Raw genomic sequence first — 15,599 nt, forward strand, 5'->3', positions numbered from 1 at the left:
AGAGAGAGAGAGATGAACATGTAATGAACAATAATTTGTCACAAGTGTGTAACCCTTCATTCACATATGATCCCCTATTTATAGAGAAATTAGATATAACATGTGAAGTTACATTTATATCCCTGCTTTAGTTGAGAATTTACAGATTATTCTATATATTTTAAGTATGTGAGCCCAGAGTCTGATTATTCTCTGGCTCAGTTGAGTGGACTGGCAAGACCTTATTAGGTTCTGCTGATCGGCTAGGCTTTGGTTGATGTCGATGGTTGGTTATGCTAATGAGGCATGGTTAGGCATAACTGGTTAATCGGGTTTGATAGAAATTGTCGATCGACTAATCTATTACTGACAAGGCGTCGGCAGGGTTGATTTGATCGACTAAGTATTATCGATCGGTTGGTTGGGCTAACTGTCGATCCTCAATTCTTGATGAAGAGTTTCTGTTGGCACAACGAATCTAAGCTATCAGATAGACAATGAATCACTTTAATCAAATAGGTAGTTGCTCTTAGATGAAGAGATCCTCAGAGAGGGTTAAGACTTGTTGCCCTATTAGTTCTTGATGACATTTAGGGAGACTGTTGGATGTCTCTGGTATAACTACACAACCCGAGGGGTTAACTCCTCACTGGGGTTGGTTTCATTGTGATGAATGATTTGGATAATCCCGTGCTTCGCTTTTGGTCGAGCCGCTCGGGTTCTATCAATTCAATTGCCTTAGTGGGTCTTGACCTTGATACATTCGGTCGGACAACTAGGCCTCTAGATCTTTTGCTAGTGGGCCCTCCTCGAAATTCATATTATCACAACAATTTTATTATTTAAAAACTAGCATCCAAATGCTTTTCTTATATCATAAACCAATGCATTAATGGTGGCCATAATTAAATCAATGAGAATTTGATTAAACTGAAAATATTGAGGGGAGTTTTATCATGTATTTTAAATTTTGACTGAAATTTTTCTTTAAAAAAAATGGGATTGGAAGGTCCGCTCTAAATAATAATATTTCGACTTTCGAGGGACTCCCTCCGCCCGCTCTACGCATGAATCTGATCCGGGTCCCTAGCCGCCTACCTTTCAGTTCTCCAAATCTGAAGTCCTATCGGCGTTGATCGGCGGTGATCGTCGGCGAGAGATTAAAAGATAGGTTTAACGGCTATTTAGAGAAAGCAAGCAATACATTGCCTGCTTAACTAGAAACCAAAGATGGCTTCAAAGGAAACATACCGCACCGAGCTCCGCTCCGCCGTTCACCAACTAGGCGACCGCTGCCTCTACTCCGCCGCTAAATGGTACATCTTTCACATTCCCTGACTTCATCTCTCTCAACCCTTCACTCAAACTCTAATTTCTTTCTTGACAGGGCTGCAGAGCTCCTCGTCAGCCTCGAACCGGACACCTCCACTTCTTCCACACTCCCTATCTCTTCCTCCACTTCTTCCACACTCCCTCTCTCTTCTCTTTCCTCTCGCAACTTTCCCTCTGCTTCCTCCTCTTCCCGCTCTCTCTCCGCCCCGTACGTCCGCCACTCCGACGGCTCCTCCCTCCGCCGCCGCCTGCGCTCCGTCGGCAGCGCAGCCGACGCTGCCGCAACGCCCGTTGGGGGCATCTCGTATGTTAGCACGCCGATTCCCGTTGAAGATGGGAGCGAATGTGATAGCGATGTGTATCTTCTCGCAAAGGCGTACTTCGATTGTCGGGAGTTCCGTAGAGCCGCCCATGTGCTCGATAGGCAAACCGGGCGGAAGGCCGTCTTTCTCAGGTGCTATGCGCGCTATCTGGTATGCTTACTGCTTATGAATAAATGCTACTAGGGATTAAGTCTGTATTGAGATTTGATATTACTGTGTAACAATTTTGGTTAGGGATTTGTTTGGGACTTGTTAGATTTTTCAGCTTGCTACTATTATTTGGAGCACGCTGATCCTCTTTTGTTGTTGACCTTTTAAGCTTCTTGAAGTTTGATGTTCGGTTGTTGTGAAAGATTAGAACTTTTCCCTCCGTTGTAATCTTTGTAGTGGGATTTGTGCCGGTTTTTAACAGTGTTGAGCGGGGGTTATGCTGAGAGATAATATTTTTTATGCTAAAGCCTCACCTTCAGTAGTAGCAATGCTTCTTGCAACCATGAAATCCACAAATTTTCAATATTCTTATACTCCATGTTATATAAGATGGGAAGCTCATTATGTTTACCATTGTATAGTTAAGAGAAATCAATATGCTTCCTAAAATGTATAAGCCAATGTTACATTTTTCCAATACAGATAATATAGAGCAATGTCGTGAAAACTAGATTGCACAATGAACTGGAAGAAGGAGATGCTCAAGGTTCAATGGTTTGACTGGTCACTAGATGATTGTTACTCAAGCAGTGATGTCATTGCTAGAATTAGAACTGTCTAAAATAACCCTTAATTAGATGTCACATTAATGGTAAATGATAGCAGTATAAAATGTCATAGGCCTTTTACCACAATCACTTTCCTTGTTTGATTCTTTCTTGAATTCTTAGAGCTTTCCATCTAGAATTCCGATTTTCCCTTCTTGATGCTTGTTCCATTTGTTAGAATGACTCACTTGTTTAAGTGAATTAGTAAGTAGTTCATCTATTTCAAGTTCAAGGCTTTGTCCCTGGTGAAAGCTTGGATGGAAAAATGTGTGTGGTGATCTACATCTTTTATGTTGCACATCTGATCTATAAGTTCCAAAGGATGATGAGTTTTCAAATGTGTGCTTCTAGTATGAAGTGTGTGTCTTTGAGGATTAGTTTAAGCTTGACTTGTACTTCCCTTTGGTCTTGGAATTGGTCAATCTCTTGAAATGCTAGCTTGCTCAAGTCTTGTCGAACTCTATGACAACCATCATTACCTTCATTCTTCTTCTGAATGTGGTTGATTTGGTTCACTAACTATTCACGATAAAGACATTTAGAGATTGTTGCAGCTTGTATTGACTTTCATTTAAAAGAAACTATTGGTGAATAAGATAAATAACTGGAATAAGTGCTTTTTTTTTTTTTTTGCTAACACCTACCATCCCTGTTAAGATGTTGGAAGTGAAGTGTCAGTTCGTAATGAGTCGAGTCTAAGGAGAACATTCTAGTGGGTTTGAAGGCACTCACCTTGATTAATGAAGTATCTTACTTTGAGCAACATGAAACTATATTTCTCTTATAATTCAACTTTATTGTATAATTCTTTTATTTTAAATTACATGTTTTTTACTTCTTACTATTTTGTATTTGTTTTGTTTTTCTTTGTAGTCGACTCTGTTTCTTATGAAATTCCTAATGATAATGTAGTCCTACAATTTTTTTTGAAGAAAAATCAAGAAGAAGGGGAGGTTCAAGAATATAGTGAGCTCTTCAGAGGGTGTCATTAGGTGATCTTTAAGGATGAGGTTGGTTCCCAACAAGGAGAGGACGAGTCAACTGAGGGCATCATACGGTTCCTATAAAAGTGCCATATTATTTTGATGAGGATTTGAAGTTGTGGATGATTGACTGGGGGGTTTGAAGACACCCACCTTGATTAATGAATTATCTTGCTTGGAGCAAAATGAAACTATATTTCTCTTATAATTCAACTTTATTGTATAGTTCTTTTATTTTAAATTACATGTTTTTTTCTTCTTATTATTTTGTATTTGTTTTGTTTTTGTTGTAGTCCACCCTGCTGCTTATGTAATTCCTAATGATAATGTAGTCTTACATTTTTTTGAAGAGAAATCAAGAAGAAGGGGAGGTTCAAAAATATAGTGAGCTGTTCAGAGGGTGCTATTAAGTGCTCTTTAAGGATGAGTTTGGTTCGCAACAAGGAGAGGACGAGTCACCTGAGGGCATCCCGTGGTCTCTACAAATTTGCCATATTATTTTGATGAGGATTTGAAGATGTGGATGATTGACTATAGTATTTACAAGTGCTCTAGTGGTATCCAAAGGCGGTATTCGACCTAGGACCACCTTGTATTTTCCAAGGCCCTCTATCAAGAGGATGTCCCTTATATGAGGAAGATTGAATTGCTAGCAATGATGATGAGGGTCAAGATTAGTCAACGGAAGTATGCAAGCTCATTGGTGTATGAGTACGTGGACCAATTCAGCACAATTGAGAAGCTAATGCATTAAGACATAACATTAGATGTGACTACTGAAGAGTGCAATGTTGTCTTCTCATTATTGAAACGTGAGAAGCCTACCTTAGAAATGAGTAAGGCTAAGCTGGAGGAGCCCTAAACCAAGAAGACGACTTTTTTTGAGTTCATGAAGTCGATTAGGGTGAACCCGAAGTTTGTGAAGGTTCTTGTTATGCAATAACAACACGTCGTTCAATTTGGCCTTTAACCATCTAGTATCTAAATGAATAATTCTCGAGTCATTGTATAACCTCATTCTATAAAATGATTGTTGAAGAGGAAGACTCGAATGAGGAGATTGCTTTCTGATATACTTCTCCAACCCCTATCCCCGCCCTCACTTTTTAGCCGTTCGCTCTTGTAAACATTATTGTGTTAAGGAAATGAAAATTATTTATTCATGCCGTAATTCCTCTTTTTTCTCTTCTTTTTAATGCTATTGAGCCAGTTATTGCCATTAAGAAGCTATGATTTTGGAAGATTAATATGAAGTCTCGTATAATCATTTATGCCGATTTTATTATATGTCCTTGACCAGTAGGCTTTACTGGCCATTTATAATGATTGTTGTGGTAGGCTTTCTGCCCGAATATGATAAATAGATTGTCACTCCTACAAACGAATTACCTTATATACCGGGATTATCATGCTCCCATGGGCTTATTAGTCCATGTTTGTATTTCTTGCTCTCATGAGCTAGATCACTTCATTGTCTGGGGGGATGGGGGGGGGGGCCTGCTTTGTTGTTTTGTTGATTATTGATGTGGCTGGTTTTTCATCGAATAGTGGAAATTGTATTTTGGTTGAAATCGCTAAAGAGGTAAGAAGAGGTGGCACTTCGATTTTCTCATGAACTCCCTATCTGAGGTGGAATTAGGAGAATACAGGGTAGCTCATTGTTCTAGTCGAAGACAACAACTCGGTCATAGTGGCTAAGCTAGACTTTCATATTGAGACATGAACTTGGATGGTGAGTTAAGCGTTTGACATTCTCTCATTTATGTTAGGGAGAGGTCTGACCACAATAGCAACAACTTTTACTAGTTGGACAGGGCGTGTTAGGATTCCAATTGACATAGAGGAGGTAGAGGAATCTGCTCGAGCAGGAATCATTTACCTCTTATGCACCATCGGTTTCTATTTGTGAAAGTTAACAAGCTTGTATATTCATCTGTTTCTAATCTTTGAGGTATATACTTGTTCTTCTATGATGCAAAAGTTGCATTAGATAAAGCCATTTTCATGTGAAATTCATTTTGATTTACATTATTGAGAATGAACTCATTGGAAAATTTTGATATATATAAATCTCTTTACAAGTAACTCAACATGAGAACTTTTGCTTTCAAAAGTAAAAAGAAAAAAAATATAATAAAGTTTGTCAGAAAAGGATGAATTTTTTCTGAGCTAAAGTGAGATGAGTTTCTAGAGGCATGCTTTGTTGATTATTGATGTGGCTGGTTTTTCATCAAATAGTGGAAAATGTATTCTGGTTGAAATCACTAAAAAGGTGAGAGCAGGTGACAGTTTGATTTTATCATGAACTTCCTATCTGAGGTGGAATTAGGAGAATGCAAGTTAGCTCACTATTCTAGTCGAAGACCCCAACTCGGTCATAGTGGCTAAGTTAGACATTCATATTGAGACATGAACGTGGATGGTTATTTAAGCATTCGACAATCTCTCATTTATGTCAGGAAGAGCTCTGACCACAACAACAACTTTTTACCAATTGGGCAGGGTTTGTGTTAGGATTCCACTTGACATAGAGGAGGCAAGGAATGTGCTCCAGCAGGAACCTTTTCTGTGCCATCGATTTCTATTTGTAAAAGTTAACAAGCTTGTATATTCAACTGTTTCTAAATTTTGAAGTATGTAATTATTCTTCTATGATGCAAAAGTTGCATTAGCGAAAGCCATTTTTATCTAAAAATCATTTTGATCCACATTATTGAGAATAAAATCACTTTCTTCGAAAATTTGCATGTATATAAATCTTTTTTTTACAACTAACTCAACATGAGAAGTTTTGCTTTAAAAAGTAAAAAAATATTATAATAAAGTTTGTCAGAAAAGGAAGAATTTATTCTGAGCTAGAGTGAGATGAGTTTTTAGAGCATTAATATTTGATAGTTTGGTATGGCTAGCAAATTGATTAATAGAGTTTTCATTTTTGTTTAACTAGAAAGTTCTTTTAGGTTATTACTCGAATTTTAGAAGGATGCAGTGGTGTCAAAAATCAATTTGATATGCGAATCTGACTCAAAATCTTTGTTAGAGTTGATTTGATTAATTTTTTGGTTGGGTTCAAATCAAAAATCTCAGCCCATTTAATTTTTTTCACGTTACGGATTTGGGTTGACCTATCAACTTAAAAATAACCTGAATTGTCGTTATGCATATGATAATGGGTTATACAAGCTGTGTTTGGGTAAATTGGGTTAAAGAAAAGTCTTCGGGTCAAGCCATTTAGTTGGTTCAATTTCAACTCAAACCCAACCAGACATGTAATCTAATTTGACATGCCTAGGAATGGGTGACTTCATTATGCCTTGTCCCTTGTTCAATTAAGGGTCTCAGATGATCTCCAAGGCATAGTCCCTCATGACTATTAGTTGTAGTTTGACCAAGATCTCAGTCATCAATCTCTAAATTGTTTGACTTATCCTCTAGTTAGATGGAATTATAATCAAATTTTTTTTTTTCCGTAGTTAACTCCCTAATAGTGCAATTTACTTTTTTCAAAAAAGTCATATAAAAGAAGTGACTTCCTTAGCTAGGATGAGAGTTCACAATCATTTGAATTCTTGATTGTGTTTTGATAACTCATTTTGAGGGTGCGACCTTAGCTCGACTTACAATTAATATTTTTTACAAGCACAATCAACAAATTTGAGGCTTGGGCTTATTTTACAAAAAATAATAATCTTAATTTATTAGATTTAAATGAAAATATGACACTTAATAGTACGCAATGATGAAAAATGATTCATGTGGCCGACCTCACTTAGTGGGATAAAAGCTTCTTGTTGTTGTTGTTGTTGTTGTTATACAATCAACAATTTTTAGGTGAAGATGTTTAGGTCATCCTTGTTTCATGTTTTCGAAACTTTGATTCCCGAGTGTGTTTATAGGCAATACGCTACTCATTTTACTTATTCATTGGTTAGTATGGTCCATCTAAAGCTAACAAGCTTGCCTAGCGGGAATTGTTGAGCTATTGTGTCTAGTTTCTTGAGTATCAATTGCTTCTCTTGAACTTATTTTCTTTTACCTTGACGTTCTAGTGCTTAGTTGTTATTATATTGACTTTTATTAGCTTCATGGCAGACTGTATTTTGAGTTCTTTGATAAGATCAATCACGTTCTTCACTTCTTCATTGACTTTCGGCCATTTTTTTCCTTTATCACACTTATAGAAAATTGCAAACCTTTGGTTGTGTACAGTGTTCTCTATTGGTAGAAGCGCCTCTACTACATGTAATAACATGAAAGTCTTCTGCCCAATGGCTAATGATTGAGTCATTTTGAGTGCTTGCAAGAGTCGATACTTATTTTCTTTTGATGACTTCAACTATTCTTTCACAGTTGGTTAAGATTCTATTTATTTGATGCTTCGGCTTTAACTGTTTTATGATGTTGCATAGAGGCAAACTTGAGACAAATATTTTCTTAAGTAAAAATTTGATGATTTGTTTGAAATTAAGATTCATATTTAGTTATTATGACATGATGCATGGCTTCTCTTCAAAGGATCTCTGTCCAAATAAATTTACAAGTTATCATCACCGTCATTTTCACAAAAGCCTTTGTCTTTATCCATTTTGGTGAAGTAGTCAATCTTTACGATAATAAACTTTTTTACGCCTTTGTAGGCGGGAATGGTTCAAGCAAACATGGATTCAAAATTAGTTGTAAGATTGGAATTGCATAAGTGCAAACTTTTGACATTGAACGTAATGTTTTGAAAATTTTTCAATACCACCTCAAATAGTTGACCAAAGGTACGTGTTTGAGAATTTGATTAGCTAGAACTTGCTTTTCTAAATGACTCTACATTCTATTGATTACACTTCTTCCAAAACTCAAGTGATTTTGTTTTCTCGTATGCATCATAACTAAGAATGGATCTATTAAAGCTTAAAATAATTATTTTTTTATGAGAAAAAGAGACCGTTGAGATTGAAAAATGATAAGGTAATTTCAAGTGAAAATATAAGTACTGAACTTCAATTATTGGTTTTGGATTTTATGATTAAGGGTTGAAAGATGAAAATACAACGAAATATTGTCATAGAATTTGATGGGGACACTTAAAAGTCGAGTAAATTTTTTTTTTATGATTAAACTTTAAGGTCTTAGGATTTGGGTGAATATCCGAGCTACGTCGGTCTAGTGAGTTGACTGTGGAATTGATGAGTTCTTTTTTATCTCGGAGGCCTAGTCTCTCTTGCTCTTGATTGGCGGGGCTCTTGACTGGTGGGTAGATATATCTAGAACTCGGCTGGCAACTCCTCTTTGATTTAGTTCACTTTGAATTTCGTTGACGACCCTATTTCAAATCTGGCATGGCTAGTTCTCTCTACCCTAGTTAGGTGAGTTTGTCCTTGCAGCATTCTAGGTGTATATTTAGTTTATTGCTTTTCTTGTATTTTTGTAGGGAATCTGCAAGATGAAGAAAATGAGAGTAACATATACTTTTAATTTGCTGCAACTGGCTTTAGATTTTTTTATTTTGAGCATCTCTCTTTGGAATTTTATCATAAAGTTTTTTAGTGACTTGCGAGGCTTTTAACTCATCCTCATTATATAGCCTGCAAGTTCTTCTATGGAAAATTGAGTTATGAACATTCTTTTAAACTCAGCGAATAAGATAATTGTCATGATTAACATGCAGGAGAATTATTTGAAGGTCAATTCTTTGAAGGGTGTAAAAAGCAATTGTATTTCAAGGCATTATTTATATCAAGGAGATGACAGATTCAAAAGACTCGACTTGGTCTACTGAATCAATTTGGCCTTTATATGGGTCTGTAGTGAGAAATGTTAAACTTGACGTGTGGCTTTGCTTTAACAATTTTCCTAGAAAAACATCCATTGGTTGATGTTGCCTTCTTTGTACCCTTCCTATAAGTCAATGAGGTGAGGGCGATGAGTCTCTCACGCCAGAATTTCTTCTCCTTGATATTGATTTTGTAGATTTTTTAGATAATTTCACCTTTGGTGTGATTCTTGTTATTTAATCTAGGACCCCTTGCATCGTCCTGTTTTGACTTAAGTAACTCTCTTGTTGTAACAAACTCTTCTTCATGTTAACCGATCTACTTTGTCTTTTTTTTTTTGTTTGGCATCATACTGAGGGACAGAGGTTTTGAGAACTTTGCTATTACAGTTCTTGTTGAATCCGTCAACAGTTCCCCATGGAACTGGAGTGCCTGGCTGGTGCTGCAGCCTCTATGTACTACAACTGAAACTTTAAATAAGTCGGGTTTGTCCGATGATTTAACTATTGGTCCCACACGTTCCCCTTGACCTTAGAGTTCGGTACCCTTGATCTTGGTTGGTAGATACTTCTCAAACATGGTTTGCTAGTTATCCTGGAATGACTTTACTCGAGGACCAAATTTGGACACAAAGCCTATGCTATTTTTCTTCTTGCCCATGTTCTTATGGATCTTCAAGTTATTAAAATATATTCATTTTAGGATAGTTTTCCCCACAGTAAAGCAAGCATTTCGATTTGGAATGCCGTTTTTTTTCTTTTTTTTTTTGGGTTTTTTTTAAACTTTTTTTTTTTTTCAATAGAAATTTCCTAGTGAAACTGTAGATTTGGTTTGTATCACAGATAAAATTTTTTTTCTAATTATTTGCTTATAGCTTTTCCGATATTTGGTGTGTAACAAGCTGCACCATTGTATTCATCTTTATTTGCATTACCCTTCATATCTCTCTGCCTCCCTCTATTGATGCAGTCTTTTTTTGTCCCAGTCCTGAACCCTTATTCTTGAAATATTTAAATGCAAGGATAAGTAAAGTTTCTACCGCTACACCTTCGGCATTTTATATCCTTCAACGGGTTTTAAAATCAGTATCATTTTATGTCACAGGCTGGAGAAAAAAGAAAGGAGGAAGAATTGATAGAACTTGAGGGTTCGTTTGGCAAAATCGAAGCCGTTAACAGTGAATTGGTTTCTCTGGAAAGAGAGTTATCTCACCTTCGAAAGACTGGTGCTATTGATTCTTTCGGCTTATACTTGTACGGCATCACACTGAGGGACAGAGGTTTTGAGAACTTTGCTATTACAGTTCTTGTTGAATCCGTCAACAGTTTCCCATGGAACTGGAGTGCCTGGTTGGAGCTGCAGTCTCTATGTACCACAACTGAAACTTTAAACAAGTTAAATATAAAAAACCACTGGATGAAAGATTTCTTTCTTGCGAGCGCATATCAGGAGCTTAAGATGCACGAAGAAACTCTAAAAAGATGCGAGTGCTTGCAGACTGTCTTTCGCCGCAGCGATCATATACAGGCTCAAATCGCTTCAGCTCTGTATGGTTTGAGAGAGCTTGATGAGGCTGAAGTTGTTTTTGAAGAAATTCTCAGGAATGATCCATATCGTTTGAACACAATGGACATTTACTCCAATCTGCTTTACGCTAAGGAGTGCTTTTCAGCCCTTAGCTTCCTTGCTCACAAGGTTTTTTTAACTGATAAATATCAGCCTGAATCCTGCTGCATCATTGCAAATTATTACAGTTTAAAAGGTCAACATGAAAAAGCTGTCTTGTATTTTAGGAGAGCATTGAGACTTAACAGAAAGTACCTATCAGCTTGGACTCTGATGGGTCATGAGTATGTTGAAATGAAGAACACTCCAGCTGCAATTGATGCTTATAGACGAGCTGTCGACATAAATCCTCGTGATTACCGTGCCTGGTATGGTCTGGGACAAACATATGAAATGATGAGCATGCCATTTTATGCACTTTACTACTTCAAAAGAGCATCCCACTTGCAGCCCAGTGATGCCCGTCTCTGGGTTGCCATGGGCCAGTGTTACCAAAGTGCTCCACTGGAGATGCTGGAAGATGCGATCAAGTGTTTCACAAAAGCTGTAAACTGCAATGAAAGAGAAGGGATTGCACTGCACCAGTTGGCAAAACTTCACAGTAATCTCGGGTACACTGAAAAGGCTGCATATTTCTATAAGAAAGACTTGGAAATGATGGATGCTGAGGATAGGCAGGGTCCAAACATGATTGAAGCTCTCCTTTTCCTCACTAAGTATTTGAAAGCTGAGAAAAGATTTGAAGAAGCTGAGGTTTACTGCACTCGGCTTCTCGACTACAGCGGGCCTGTGAGTCGATATTCTATTTTCATTAGCTTGAACTCCAAGAAATAGAAAAAAAAAAGAAAATAAGTTTCTTATTCTTTATTTTTTCATTCAATGCCATAAGCTTTTCTTTAGTGAAAAAAAAGAAAAAATTAGCATGCCTACTTTTTAACTTTTTCAGGAAAAGGAGATGGCGATGAGTCTTCTACGAGGTTTGAGGATTGCTCAGTCCGGTCCTCCTTCCTCTTCTAATCTCGACCAATTTTCTGCTCCATGAAATTGTATCCGAGCGGTCTTTGCTTTGGAAGATGAAGCGTCGACAGGTTGCTCACGTAACTTAAAATCTGTTTTTCAAATTCAATGCTAAAGATACAATGGCAGCTCTGAAACTGCACATAAATTGTTTCTTCTGAATTTGATACAAAAGATATATTCACAGTTTTTTATCCATATAACCCATCTGCTAACTGAATGCATCTACACTTATGTTTGCAGGAAGCATTGTTCGTCGCACACATAAAATATGAAATTTCTCTCCATAGCGATTCGAGATATGTGGGATTTATTTTGTAAAATTAATAAAGATGCTGAAGCTCAACCAAGCCTGCATGAAACAAAAGCAAGACTTAAAGAATGACCCTGGTTCCAAATTTGTAAGCAGCAGCCACTTGTTTGCTTCCTATTGCCTCTGATCAATAAGGTGGTTATGCCAGAGTTGTGAATTTATGGCCATTGAAACAGTTGAGTTATGGATTTAGTTCATAGTGTGCCTGTAAACTGAAACCTAAGTTAATTTTATATATTTAAACTATTTTTCATAATTCCTGAATTAAATGCTGTGGTATTTTACTGAATCAAAATCTGGTGTTCTTTTTCCTTTCTGAGGCTAAGCTTTTGTAATGGGCTTTGTTTATTCCAATACATACTTTTTCCACATGCAGTATAAGGTAATGAAGAAGAATGGACTTCATTTTATAGTTCTGTTACATTTTATTTTCAATGGTATGATTTAATCTCAGTTTTTTCTCTTTTTGAAGTGTGAAAATCTGCTCAAGCCTATTAGCTGTGATCTTTAATGATCATTGGGGGATTCTGGCAATCAGGAGATCGTTCTTGGTCAGGAAATCTCTACGAACATGATGCTACAAGAATGAAGGTTGGTGATTATGTATGCACAAGAGAACGACTAAGCACTCATGTGCTTATTGGTTGCAGAAGTTTACCAAGCTAGAGCTTATGTTTGCTTAAATTTTGCTGACTAAGAGTTTGTGTTGAAAAGATGAGAGATGTGTATGTTAAGCTTAGAATTGAGCCGGAACAACCTGGATCAGCTGGAGACAACCTAACCGGCCTGCCTGCGAGTTGGTCTTTGCCGCGTGAAGAAGCGGAGCGGGCAAGGCGGGCTGCAGAAGCAGATGAGGAGAGGTTGGGGTTCACTAGGATTATAATTGCATATTCAAAAAGGGGAAATTAAGAGAGTTTGGAGAGAAAATTGGGAAGGAATGTTTTTGCAATATTGTGAGGGGATTCTATTAAGGAGAATAACCTAGGGTTTGCTTTCTTTATGCATGTTTTTGTTGGTTGTTGTGTTTTCTTCTTTAGGTGGTATTCATAGTGACGTTTAGGGTTATGGGAGAGTCGATTAACTCTCAAAAAATAGATAATCATTGTATTTTGATTGTTTGCATTTATTTTTCGTAAGAGCAACTCTTATTTGATTATTTTCCATATAGCGTCATTTCGCTGTTGTTGTTTGCTAATTTTGAGTTTGAAGCGTATCATATTGGTATCAGAGCATAGATCTTGTTGGGATGACAACAAAAAAAGTGAAGGTGTGAAAAGGAGAGGTAGAGCTAATCAGATCAGAATTGGAAGAAATGTTTGCCATTATGGAGGACAGGTTTTTTTTTTTCATTGAAAGTCGAATGGATGATGGATTTTAAAGCATATGAGAAATACAGGAGATGATGAAAAAGTTCATAGAGATGCAATCCAAGGCCGTGTCGATCACTTTAGTTGCAAACCCTAACCAATGGTTGATCAAAGAATACTTGGCTAGGTCAAAAGAGGAATTTGAGCGAGAAGACAATGAGAAAGACATCATCTACCAACAAGAGCATCCCCCTTCCGAGAGGAGGAAGAGTGCAGCTTCCAATGATGGGGGATGGGCTGAAAATTAGAGGAGGGTAGTGTAAGAGGCACGGAAGAGCATAATGGAGGAAATCAGGAGTCGGGTATGCCTTTGACCGGAGGAGGGAGTTTCGCCCTAGATGGGGGGAAATACCAGAGGAAGAGGAAGTTGGGGTGGAGATGCAAGGATTAGAAAATTGAAGATGTTGATCCTCAAAGTGGAGAAGAGGTGGGTTTGTCGGCTGAAGCGATATTTTGAAATAAACGGGTTAACTAAGGAAGAGAAGCTATTGACAACAGGATTATGCTTGGAGACGAAGGCTTTAACATGGTTTCAATGGATGGAGGCAAGATATTTGATGCACTTATGTGAGGAGTTTAAGGATTGCTTGTTGGAGTATTTCAGGGCTATTTAAGATGGAGACCTACATGAGCAATTCTATGTCCTGACTCTAGAAAGGACGATAACGGAATACCAGGAGAAGTTCGAGCTCTTGTCAGGAAAGTTGAGGGAAATTTCTACAGCAGAACTGGAAGGGAACTTCTTGAAAGGTCTAAAGCTTGACATTTGAGCAACCATTCGACCCTTAAGACCGCATGGATTGAGGGGAATGATGGAACTTGCCTAGATGATGGAGGATAAGAAACATGTGAAATAGACTAGTAAAGGCGACAACACCGGAGGATTCTACAAGAGCCAAAGGATAGCCACAACACCAGGGACCCAAATAGTGTCATTTCCGAGAGAGATGATGAAGGAGAAAAATACATGAACACATCTAAAGGGTAATCAAGCACCTCACAGATGCAAAAGTGCGGGATAAAAGAGCAAAATGATTGTATTACTACTGTGATGATAAATATGTCCCATGCCATCGTTGCAAGGAGCATGCCCTTCAGATTCTATTATGTTAGAAGGAGGACACAGAGAGTGAAGAATCAGAGGAGGACATGGTGGAGGAAAAGCATCTACATTTGGATGTGGCAAAGGTGTTCCTCAATTCGGTGGTGGGATTTACCCCGAATCACACAATGAAGGCAAGGGGATGGATCAGGGAACAACTGGTTGTGTTATTGGTAGATAGCAAGGTCACACATAGCTTTATCTCAAATCATATCGTGGAGAAACTAGGGTTGGAGCTGGTGACTACAAGAAGCTTTGGTTTCATGATGGGGACAAGGAAGGCTGAGAAAATTCATGGGAATTTTCATGGAGTTGGTGACGCTACATGGTTTACATGTGGTGGAGGACTTCCTACCCTTAGATTTGGTTAATTCATATGTGATTTTGGGGATGAAGTGGTTGTGAATGCTTGGGGAGATGAAGGTGGATTGGAAGCCCCTAGCGAGGGAATTCCAAGTGGAGGGTAGGAAGCTGATGCTAGTCTGTTCAATACTATGACGTCGCTTAGAACCATGGTCAAGTCGATTAGAGGAACAGGGTTGGGCTACTTGATGGAGTTACACAACATCGAGGTGTTTCAAGATTTAGACTTTGGGTAGTTTCTACAATAGTTCATAGACGTGTTCCAACAACCAAGAGGGTTAACTCCCCTAAGGGAGAATGCACACTATTTACATTAAATAAGGGTATTTCCTCTATCAGTGTCAGACCATGCAGGTATCACCAGATTCAGAAGGATGAGATAGAGAAGCTTATTCGAGAGAAGCTTGAGGCTGAGATCATCAAACCTAGCGTGAATCCTTTCTTCCATTCAGTCATATTATTGAGGTAAAATGATGGCAGTTGGAGAGTTTGCGTGGATTGTCGGGCTTTGAACATGGAGACAATATTGGACATGTTTCCTATTTCTGTGATTAACGAGTTACTAGATGAGCTTTAGGGTGTAGTCATTTTCTGAAAAATTGATTTTTAGACGAGATGCCACTATATAAGAATGAATTCAACGAATGTGAACAATATAGCGTTCAGGACACATGAAGGACATTATGAGTTCTTAGTTATGTCGTTTGGCCTCACCAATGCCCCGACGACAT

At 37.9% G+C, this 15,599-nt stretch overlaps 1 protein-coding gene across 3 annotated transcripts; it reads left to right on the forward strand.

Annotated features, from left to right (window-relative positions):
* Positions 1-1,001: 1,001 nt before the first annotated feature.
* On the forward strand, positions 1,002-12,353 carry LOC110031220 (anaphase-promoting complex subunit 8). 3 transcript variants are annotated; one of them, XM_020734313.1, is made up of 6 exons: positions 1,002-1,295; positions 1,367-1,401; positions 1,432-1,784; positions 10,245-11,495; positions 11,653-11,794; positions 11,967-12,353. In XM_020734313.1, the coding sequence occupies exons 1-5, from the start codon at positions 1,210-1,212 to the stop codon at positions 11,746-11,748; spliced, it is 1,821 nt and encodes a 606-aa protein (XP_020589972.1). In that variant the 5' UTR covers positions 1,002-1,209; the 3' UTR covers positions 11,749-11,794; positions 11,967-12,353. The 3 variants fall into 3 exon arrangements, with proteins under 3 accessions (XP_020589972.1, XP_020589970.1, XP_020589971.1); XM_020734312.1 differs by having other exon boundaries at positions 1,003-1,295; positions 1,367-1,413; positions 1,444-1,784; positions 11,967-12,352; XM_020734311.1 differs by having other exon boundaries at positions 1,367-1,784.
* The last annotated feature ends 3,246 nt before the right edge of the window (positions 12,354-15,599 follow it).

Source organism: Phalaenopsis equestris, unplaced genomic scaffold (genome assembly GCF_001263595.1).
Source record: "Phalaenopsis equestris unplaced genomic scaffold, ASM126359v1 Scaffold000788, whole genome shotgun sequence".
In the NCBI taxonomy this organism is placed as follows: domain Eukaryota; kingdom Viridiplantae; phylum Streptophyta; class Magnoliopsida; order Asparagales; family Orchidaceae; genus Phalaenopsis; species Phalaenopsis equestris.